The 11,794-nt window shown below is 35.5% G+C and overlaps 1 protein-coding gene across 4 annotated transcripts in view; it reads left to right on the forward strand.

Moving 5' to 3' along the window:
* Positions 1–11,794, forward strand: part of RABGEF1 (RAB guanine nucleotide exchange factor (GEF) 1) — a 49,351-nt gene that overhangs the window by 18,050 nt on the left and 19,507 nt on the right. For 3 of the 4 annotated variants that reach the window (XM_015568556.1, XM_006770846.2, XM_015568557.1), the window contains one exon: positions 5,726–5,895. In XM_015568556.1, the coding sequence (XP_015424042.1) occupies positions 5,726–5,895 (170 nt within the window). The remainder of the gene's footprint in view (positions 1–5,725; positions 5,896–11,794) is intronic. The other variant, XM_006770847.2, reaches the window with a different exon arrangement.

Here is an 11,794-nt window from a genome sequence, read left to right on the forward strand (position 1 = left end):
CTTCCCCAGCTGCCTGTAGCTGGTCCTGCCTCCCGCCGCCACCCACCCACAGTTCCCCATTCGCCATTGGGTGATCGAAGCCTGCCGGCCAGGGGGAGGAACTGAGAGATCGGCCATTCCGCCCGCTCGCCAGCCTCGCCCCCACAGCAGGTTGCCCTCTGTATGTGGTGCAGCTGGTGGTGTAGGGGCCTTGGCCTGGCACCACCTGCGTCCCCCGCCACCCACCTCTGGCTCCCCGTTCGCCATTGGGCGATTGGAGACTGCTGGCTGGGGAAAGGGACCAAGAGGTGGTCAGTGTGCCTCATAGTGACTGGTCATTCTGGTAGGGTCTATTTGCATATGACCTTTTTATTATATAGGACAGTGATGTCGAACCTATGACACATGTGTCAGAGGTGACACGCAAACTCAGTTTTTTTGGTTGATTTTTCTTTGTTAAATGGCATTTCAATATATAAATAAACATCAAAAACATAATTGTGTGTGTGTGTGTGTGTGTGTGTGTGTGTGTATGTATCTATATCTTTACCTACATGTATAGGTAAAGATACAGATGAGGTTTCTATTACTGAAGTGCATTATAATCATGTGCATTCACTGACCATCCTTGACAGTTTTAGAAAAATGTTCTAAGAGCTTCTGACAATAATGTGCATCATAGTATAGAGAAAGAAGATTGGTACTTTAAAAGAAACAATTCCAAGTTATTTTTATTTTAAAAACCTTTACATGGCCCTCGCCAGTTTGGCTCAATGGATAGAGTGTCGGCCTTTGGACTGAAGGGTCCCAGATTTTATTCTGGTCAAGGGCATGTGTCTCAGTTGCAGGCTCAATTCCCTGCCCTAGTCAGGGCGCATGCAGGAGGCAACCAGTCAATGTCTCTCTCTCACATTGATGTTTCCCTCTATCTCTCCTGCTCCCTTCCACTCTCTCTAAAAATCAATGGAAAAATATTCTCAGATGAGGATTAACAAAAAATAAATTTAGAAAGAAAACCTTTATACGGAATATTTTTTATCATTTTTTCTTTTAGAATGATATGTTTTTACTTTGATTTTTTATCTTTAGTTATTTTTATTGTTTGTTTATAGAAAGCACATGGGGGAAAAGACCTCAAAGTATTGAAAAAATTAATGTGTGTAAAGAGGATGCTGTTGGATCTTTTTTTTCCACAAGCTTATGTAACTTTGCTAGATGGACTTAGCATTTTAGACTGATTGTTTGGCCTTTGCATGTAGGTGAGGTTAGCCTATTCTAAATGAGTTTTAATTTATTGAGTCTAAACTAAGATAGACCTTTTGTGTTTTGTGTTCTTTATTTTACTTCATTAATACATGATGCCCTTGCTCTTGATATTTTACTTCTTTGGTAGCACAAAAGAAAGCTGTTAAGCCAGGGCAGCTTGGTAATAAACAGAACACAAATAACCTTCTAAAGATTTGAAGACTATTTTAACAAGCATGAGATGGTTGACTGTAAAAACTTAGAGAGTTTACATATAGTTTTCTAATCTCCAAAGTAAGGTTGAGTGAGCTAAAGCTTACAGAGTAATTTATAGTGGGTTGGCCAAGTGGAAATACTTGCTCATACATTTAAAAATTCCCACTTTTTAAGAGCTCAAATAGATGTTGTCACCCTAAGTAAAAACTTGTAAACAGTTTACAAATTAATTTAAAAGTTATGCTCCTAGAATTAAAATACTAGTCTTCCACCTAGTTATTAGATTCTAATACTCTTCTTCACTAAACTGAACTATGGTTCCTTGGAGAAATGGCTGATTCCAGGGCTGGAACAGGGAAAGAAGACCCCCAAAAATGTTGGGGACATGGCAAAGACCCAGAAACGAGCTTGAATGGGTTCCCACTGGCCAAACTGGAGTATCAGAATAAATAAGGACAATCAATAGAGTGTAACGTATTGAATAAAATAATAATCCATTAGTCCAGCCAACTAATAAAATAGATAAGTAATTAAATAAAGGAGAAGAGAATGTTCTTCTTTACCAAAGAATGTTAACTAATCAATATGAAAAGGATGATGGAGATAGAAAAATCACTATTTCACAGTTGTCATAATAAGGATTGATTCAGGCAAGTTTCATCATCTGGATTGAGAGGAAAGAGTTTCCTGAGGAACAAGTTAAGAACATGGTCTCAAATGAACTCCCATAACTTATTTATTAATTACAAATAGAGAAATGTAACTCGGGGGAAGGTAGACATTATGTGCTTCCAGATAATGATACTTTGAAAAGAGCACAGCATAAGCTGAAAATTTATAACCTGAATGCAGTCATGAGGAAACAGCAGAGAAACCAGAACTGAGGGGCATTCAATCAAATAACTGGCCTGTATGTTTCTAAATTGTGAATGTCTTGAAAAACAAAGGAAGGTTGGGAGCATTTCCAGATTAAAGAAGACTAGTGCCCGGCCGGTATGGTTCAGTAGTTGAGCGTCAACCTATGAACCAGGAGGTCACAGTTTAATTCCCAGTCAGGGCACATGCCCAGGTTTCAGGCTTAATCCCCAGCGTGGGCCATGCAGGAGGCAGCCAATGAATTATTCTCTCTCATCATTGATGTTTCTGTCATTCTCCCTCTCCCTTCCTCTCTGAAATCAATAAAAATACATTTGTTGTGTTTTTTTTTTTTTAAAAAGGCTAGTATACATGACCACTAAATGAATGTGTGATTCTCAGTTTCTTTTGTTTTCATTTATAAATACATATATCTTTATCCCAATTTCCCTATTTTACATAAAAGATAGCACTACATATATCTTCATTTTTAAACTTAGCAATACAGCCCTAGCAGGTTTGGCTCAATGGATAGAGCGTCGGCCTGTGGACTGAAAGGTCCTGGGTTCAATTTTGGTCAAGGGCACATGCTAGGGTTGTGGACTCAATCCCCAGTAGGGGTCATGCAGGAGGCAGCCAATCAGTGATTCCCTCTCATCATTGATGTTTCTATCTCTCCCACTCCCTCTCTGAAATCAATAAAAATATATTTAGAACTTCTTCCTTTTATCACTACATAAAGGCATACTTTTTTGTTTTAAAATTACACAATATTCCATTTTGTGGATTAAATAATTTATGTAATCCCTTAAGTCACCATTTTGTACAGTTGCAGTATTGTGCTAACATGAGTAGCCTTATACATACTTTCTTTTTTACATATGCAATTATATCAGAAAATTTCTGAAAAATGGAATTGTTTGGTCACAGGATAAATGTATTTTTAATTTTGATGATTATTAGCAAATTGTACTTCATTGCAGTTATATCATTTTACGTTCCCACCTTCATGAGTGCCTTCCTCCATATCCTCATCAACATCAAACTTCAAATTTTTGTCTATTTATTACTTTTTTAAATGGCATCTCATAGTAGTATTAATTTGTATATTTGTTAACATGTGTGAGATTGAACATATTTCCTGTTTAAGATCCATTTATGTTTCCTTTTTCTGAATTGTTAGTATTCTTTACCCATTTCATATTAAACTGTTCAGTTTTTTTTTCTTCTTTATAGGAGTCCTTTTACATTAGGGAGAGTAGCCCTTTGTGATGTAACATACAAACATTTTTTCCCAGTTTGTTGTCTGACTTCTGACTGATGTGTTTCTAGTCACATATACAGTATTTTTTGTGTGCTTTTTTCCTTTATTTTTCTTTTAATGTGATTGAATTCTTTAATGGCTTCTACATTTTGAATCATAGTTAGCACCTGATAATTTAAAAACTAGGCAAATACTTGTTTTGGGAAGATAACTATAAAGTGCAGTTTTCTTCTGCTAACTACTTAATAGTACAGTTTGGGGGGAGGTGTTTTTACTTTAATTAGAGCATAAGTCAAGTAATTAAGTAATACATTTAATAACCAGTTATGTAATAAGTGAGATGTGGAGTGATTAATTTGTTACAGGTAATAGTGTATATTTTTAGGTAATCTATATGTGTTTGTTTCACTTGAATAAACCAGGCAATCTAATAGAAATAATGCCCTTATTAAAATTTTATTTTGTCCTAATCAGTTTGGTTTAGTGGATAGACTGTCGGCCTGTGGACTGAAAGGTCCCAGGTTTGATTCCAGTCAAAGGCACATGCCCGGGTTGCAGGCTCAATCCCCAGTAGGGAGCATGTAGGAGGCAGCCTATCAATGATTCTCTTTGATGGTTGATGTTTCTATGTCTCCCTTTCCCTTTTTCTCTCAAATCAATAAAAAAATATATTTTTAAAAACTTTATTTCAACTTCATTAAAATGTCTATTAGGTACTAAAGTTCAAAAAATAAGATTATAAGAAATTACTCTGCTGAAACCGGTTTGGCTCAGTGGGTAGAGCATTGGCCTGCGGACTCAAGGGTCCCGGGTTCGATTCCGGTCAAGGGCATGTACCTGGGTTGCGGGCACATCCCCAGTGGGAGATGTGCAGGAGGCAGCTAATCGATGTTTCTCTCTCATCGATATATCTAACTCTCTATCTCTCTCCCTTCCTCTCTGTAAAAAATCAATAAAATATATTAAAAAAAGAAATTACTCTAAGAAAACATGTGATAGGTTGATTTTTAATACCTTAAAAAGATTATTTTTCTTCTTAATTATCTTTCTTTTTGTGTTAAAAGGGAAGTATGGATGTATAAGGTACCTAATTCCTTATAGGTACTGAATTAGAGAGCACAGTTCAAAAGTAGGAGGTTTAGAATGTGATAGGAGACTAAGTGATAGTTCATACTTTCTGAGAGTGCTTATTTTTACATCTCCCTTACCTCTGTTCCATGACTGTCCCATTTTCCTTTTAGTGTATGTATGTATGTATGTATACATATACTTATTTATTTAATACTTTTGTGGTGTTTTTTTAAAAAAATACATTTTTATTGATTTCAGAGAGTGAAGGAAGAGGGAGAGAGAAATAGAAACATCCATGATGAGAGAGAATCATGGATTGGCTGCCTCCTGCAAATCCCCCACTGGGGATTATGCCCACAGCCTGGGCATATGCCCTTGACTGGAATCGAACTTTCAGTTTGCAGGCTGACACTCTATCTACTGAGCCAGACCGGCTAGGGCTTTAGTGTATTTATTGAAGAGAAAAAGAGTATGTGGCCAATTCATTAGACAGTGTTTTATTTGCTTCCCTTGCCTCTTAGTTGTATGCTCTGTCATGATCATTTTGCTACTTTAATGCATTCTTTTACTTTGAGCAGTCTGACTTGAAAACCGAATGTTGGATAAATAATTGTTAATCTCCACATAAACAAATTAGCCTTTTGCCTTTTTGGCAAGTAAAATGGATTTGGAAAGGTTGTCTAATATTTTATAAGTCATCTACATTTTTTTACTTCTGATTATTTCACTTAATTAATTTTATAAACTCATGCAAACCTGAGAAAGTTGTTCAAGACAGTGGTGCCATTTTAGTATTAATGATTAAATATATAGATCAAAGCATGATATATTTTGGCCAAGAAAATATAAATAAAGCAACTTTTGTTGGAATAGAGATATCTTTTACATCACATAGGTTTTTTTCTATTTGTATTTTTACTCATAAAATAAATTTAGATTACTTTAAGGAAAGTTGCCCAAATATTTAAACATAAAATAATTTAAAGTCAAGTTTAACTTTGATTAAGCGTCATTTAAATAATCTTAAATTAGATACTTTAAGTAATTCCATGCATGGCTCTTCTGTGTAATGAAACTTATTTTTAATTTTCCCAGCAGAAATTCAGGAAGCAAAAGCTCCCAGTCCTTCCATAAACCGGCAAACCAGCATTGAAACGGATAGAGTGTCTAAAGAGTTCATAGAATTTCTCAAGACCTTCCACAAGACAGGCCAAGAAATCTATAAGCAGACCAAGATGTTTTTGGAAGCAATGCATTACAAAAGGGTAGGTTGAGAATGACTACTTAGAAACAGAGTTTTGGTTTGAGGAAGGGTCTTCAAGACAATTTGGTGCAACTTTGTCATTTTATACCTGAGAAAATCAAGACCCAGAGATATTAAGTTACCTAAGAAATGACACTGAATAAAGTGAAAACCTGACTCCCAGGCTAGTACTTTTCCACTGCAACTCAGTGGCATTTAGATCATCTTTACGTGGAAAGTGTGACATCCAAGACACTTTTATAGTATACTTTAGTACTAAGCCTTCCTAACTGTACCTTGTAAACAGTATAAACTACCATAGTTAGTAGATCTTGAGCTCGTAAGTAATAATTGTTAGACCAGTAGCAACCATCTTAGGGTATTTTGTTTTTGTTTTTTGAATTTTGATTTTAAATTTTCCTCTCCTTGCTAAAGTAGAGAAGGGAAAGCTAGAATTTAGATGTTGAAAGGGACCTTAGCAATTATCTGATTTTAGTCCTTTTATTTTATAGATGGGAAAGTTGAGAGCCAGAGAGGATAAGTCACTTGTCCAAGGCTAACAGCTAGGTTCTGCCAGTGTCAGAACTAGTACTGTGTTTTTTACATGTGTGTCTTTAACCTGTAATTTCTAACCGATAATTTCAGTTACAATAATTCATAAGACCACCTATAAAGGGGCTCATTTTGTAAATAGTGATTAATGTGTTTGTAACATACCTCATCCCATAAACATACCTCTAAGTTTATGCTCACCCATTAAACTTAGAATTAGCTCTTGTCAAAATATTTTTTAAATATTGAATTCAGTTAGTACAGGAAAATAAGCTTTCTTTCTTGTATTTTTTTTTTTTTGGTGTGCACTTACACTGAAAATAAATAAACAGGCTTCTGTTTCCACCCGAAAGTGTTTGCAAGCAAATAGTGAGAGTTAAATAAAGCAAGCAAGATACCATTTACATTTTGAGTTAGAAGTAATGATAGACTTCTTTAATATGAAAATTCAGATATCATGTGATATACAACTTTCACTTTTATCAGAAGTAAAAACTAAAGTTTTATAGTTATTCTTCAGCCCATATGAAATATTTACTTGCTATATATACTGTATTGGCATATATACTATATAGTACACATAGCACATAGCATTATATTTTTAAAAACTGCTGAACTCAGATTTGTTTCTTTTTCTTTTGCTCAGAAGTGTAATGTTCCCTTTTTCTGTAATAATTTAGTTGACTTTTGACTCAATATACTGAAGTAAAGAGGTAATTAACAGGTACAGATACTGCCATACTTAATTGTTTTCAAGGCACCACTAATTGATATTAGAGACCTGAATATGGCCTCAGAATTCTCCTTGTTGAAGAACCACTGTACAACCTAGTTTTCATTTCTACACCAGCACTGTTTTATGTTGAAGTGGCCAAGTCATATGCATGTATGCTCAGCATCTAGCATGGTACCTGGCACATACCTGATACCGAACAGATGTTTGTTAAACTGAAGGGGAAGTAGTCTTTAGCTGCAAGTTAATGTTTCAAATAAATAAAACAGTTTTTACACCTGAATGAAGCAATCTTATCTAACTAGCTTCAAATCATTTAATTATAAATTTCTTGAGAGAATTTGATTGAGTATAACTTGGGATAGTTACTGTGATATAATGAAATATATCACAGCGCATGTGCCCTCTGAGAGGTACTCAACTTATCAAAACTGCTTAAAAATCTGAAGTTAATGTTATGCTCACCAACTAAACTTTCTAGGCTTCTTATTCTTATGGTCTACTCATTATGAAAATACAGTCTTATCTGTTTGGAACTGCCTCGTTGCCATTCATTGATAATTCTTTCTACTGCACCCCCACAATATTATTCTTCAAATGTGTGAGTTTCAGAGCACTGAACCATTCTTACCTACATCTTTTTCTTTTTTAACTTTATTACTGTTTTCTCCAGCCCTAGTGTATGCCCGTGATGAGCAGACTTTTCTGCATATGGGTCAAGTCTAGAAAATGAAATACGTATTTTCAGAATTATGTTAAAATTTTTCAGCCATTTTATCTTTATCAATAAGGAAGTACTTTACCTGCACTTAGACTTAAAAAGAATTTTTCTCATTCCAAAAGGGGAATTTGGCTAAAATTTTATTTACATAACACTGCATTATTGAAATGAAATGCTTTTCTGTTCAACAGATACTATCATTTTAAATAAATTTTCCCCTTTTTTTCTTTTTGCTTAATCTTATTAGATACTTAATATTAAGATATGTATTGTCTTGTAATCCTTTTTCATATTCTTTAAAATAAGATATATTTCTATTGTAAATGAGACAGGCAGCAACATCATTAATATACAATCCATTCAGGTTGAACACACAGTTATAATCAGCTATTTAGAGCTTTTTTAAAAGTCACCATAGCAAGATTTTAAATTATAGAAATGGCCAGAGGGTTGGGGGCAGGGGAGATGGTGTATGAAGAAAAAGCTAAGGAGAATTTACAAGGTTTAGTTTTTTAAACTTCTTCTTATTACAAAATAACTGTAAGAATCTTACTGTAAGAACCAAGCTTCAATTAGGTCCAAGTGTGGCACGATCCAAGGACGTGTAAGATCACACATTATTGGGGGCAGCAGAAACCAGCCATACAGAAAATGTGGACATCAGAACTAAAAACCTAAATTCATTAAAAACAGTTAACTGTAGTGCAGCAGTTAATGAATTCAGAAAATGATCACAGAGATCCAATTTCTGTAGATGGGGAGTTCTAGATAAAATATACAGAAAACTTACGTAATTACAGAAATAGATTTTCAAAACTGGAGGTGAATAAAATAAGACTTGAGCCGAAACCGGTTTGGCTCAGTGGATAGAGCATTGGCCTGCGGACTGAAAGGTCCCAGATTCGATTCCGGTCAAGGGCATGTACCTAGGTTACGGACACATCCCCGGTGGGGGATGTGCAGGAGGCGGCTGATCAATGTTTCTCTCTCATCGATGTTTCTGACTCTCTATCTTTCTCCCTTCCTCTCTGTAAAAAATCAATAAAATATATTTTTTTTAAAAAAGACTTCAACTAGACAACTAAGAAATGTATACAGAGAACCTCTCAGTATTAATATTCAAAGGAATATATCCACTTGTCAAAGATTTTTTTTTCAATTTTTAAAAAATCCTCAACCAAGGATATGTTTTTATTGAAAAAAAATTTTTTAAGAGAGGAAAGGAGGTAGGAGAGAGAGAGAAACGTCATTGTGACTAGGAAACATCAATCAGTTGCCTCCTGTACTACCCCCGACCAGGAATCAAACTTACAACTTTTTGATGTACAGGATGATGCCCAGCCAACTAAGTCACCCAGCCTGGGCCATTTGTCAAAACTTTTTAAACTACAAAGAAAAAATAGTTTTAGGGGAAAAAAGTAAAATGACTTTATACAGACTTTATAGAAAAGATGATCCCAGGCCATGTTTAGAGAATACTTAATACTTAAGGATTTCCACTATAAGTGTTTTTTTCTTAGGAAAATATGAAAAAAACCTTTGGAATTTTATAGAACCTGAAAGAATTAACCAACACAAATCTACTATCATTTAGCCCTTTGACAAGAACTGTGAAGGATCTGAGATTTACCTTACTTGCATATTAACAAATTAGCTTGCGATAGTTTCATGGATACTGGCAGAAGACATAAGTGTCTTGGGTCAGAAATAAAGGCCAGTTTATAACAGTAGTAAGCCAGAGTGAATCAGCATTTGTACCAATTCCTTGAGTATCAATTCCCACAGGGCAATGCTGTGAATGCACTGTGTTATATTAGAGAAAAGGATCTTTTATAATGGGCATGAGTTTAGAATTTATATTTAGAATTTGTAAATATGTTCTTATGGACATGCACTTCATATAGCTGCTGCTATGATTATCCACCTGGAAGTCCAAGCATAATATTAAAACTAGTTCTTTGAAGAAATGTTTTCAGTGGACCTAAACTTGTCTTGTCCATGGATATATTTTTCTGGAGATCAAGTTTTGTACGAAGATGGGTCTACTTGATTTCACACAATGGAGCATAAAGGAAACAACCTTCCTCATGACCATCTCATATGGGTATTAGTATAAAACAAAAATATTTGCTGCTGCTACCACCCTCTCTGTTTCAAGGTGATCAGTGGAGATAGAATAAGAAAAAGAAGTGAGAGATTTACTGTATGTCCTATGACATTTTATCCTTCAGGCTTATATTTATCATACAGTAGAAGATAATTATTTGTATTGTCCTCCTATTGAAACTGAATGCTCTCTGAGCATTTTATTAATCTTTCGTGTTATTGCTTATACAGTATAAGCAATTGTGGGAATTCTAATAATGTAATAAATGTTTTTAGAATAGATAGAAATATAATATTCAGGATATTCAGGAAAATTTGTCAGGAAAATCCAAGGAAAAACAGAATACTAATAGAGGTATAAATTTGGTAATATGGCGATATAAAAGTCCACAAAAGTCAGTTACAATACAACATTCCAGTGATAAAAAACCTAGCGCATTCTTTAAAAGTAGCAATTTTAAAGACAATAGCAATAAATAAAATTAAATATTAATAACATCTAATATAGGAAGAGGTTTATTCAATGAATTAAAAGATTAAGGATTGTACCTGGGCTCTAGCTGAGAAAAATAAATTTACAAACATTTTTCGGGTTAATATGAACACAAGATATCATTTAAATTACCGTGTTATATTGTTTATTCTAGAAAAACAAGGGAGCAAGTATACCATGTAATCTTTGGGGGTAGAATGCAAGGATTTTGGAGAGGAGGTTTCTACATTTGCAAGCGTCAAAAGATATTCTAAAATGAACTTTATATAATTTTTAAATGTTTTTTTAAAAATATATTTTACTGATATTTTAAAGAGAGGAAGGGAGAGAGATAGAGAGCTAGAAACATCGATGAGAGAGAAACATCAATCAGCTGCCTCCTACACATCCCCCACTGGGGATGTGCCTGCAACCAAGGTACATGCCCTTGACCGAAATCGAACCCGGGACCCTTCAGTCCGCTCTATCCCAGCCGTGGGCAAACTACGGCCCGCGGGCTGGATCCGGCCCGTTCGGCTGTTCTATTCGGCCTGCTCTCCCCTCTGCTCCTTCACCAGCAGCAGTGTTAACATGGCAACGTCGGGAAACATGGCTGCAGCTCCTTCTTCTGAGTCCAGTTTAAGAACCCTTTGTGGCCCTCGAGTCAAAAAGTTTGCCCACCCCTGCTCCATCCACTGAGCCAAACCGGTTTCGGCTAAATGTTTTTTAAATAAGAAATGGGCAGCCCTGACCGGTTTGGCTCAGTGGATAGATCGGCAGCCTGCAGACTGAAGGGTGCCGGGTTCGATTCCGGTCAAGGGCATGTACCTTGGTTGCGGTTACATCCCCAGTTAGGGGGTGTGCAGGAGGCAGCTGATCAATTTTTCTCTCTCATTGATGTTTCTAATTCTCTATCCCTCTCCCTTACTGTAAAAAATCAATAAAATATATTTTTAAAAAGTAAATAAATAAGAAATGGGCAAAGCCAGCTTTTTCAGAATCAAAATGTAGAACAATTGGGAAAATTATGTATTTAATTAACCTTCACTAGTTTGAGCCTCCACAACTATATGTGATTTTGATGTTAAGAAACATCTCTTTATATAAAAGCCTAAGCGACCGTTAACAACAGAACCGAATAAAAAAGATCCCGAATAGCTTCAGCAATCCTGAGAAAGAAGAATAAAGTAGGTGGGATCTCAATACCAGAAATCAAGCTGTGTTACAAAGCCACTGTTCTCAGAACAGCCTGGTACTGGCACAAGAACAGACATGTAGATCAATGGAATAGAATAGAGAACCCAGAAATCGACCCAAACCACTATGCACAATTAATA

This window comes from Myotis davidii, unplaced genomic scaffold, assembly GCF_000327345.1.
Source record: "Myotis davidii unplaced genomic scaffold, ASM32734v1 scaffold424, whole genome shotgun sequence".
NCBI lineage: Eukaryota > Metazoa > Chordata > Mammalia > Chiroptera > Vespertilionidae > Myotis > Myotis davidii.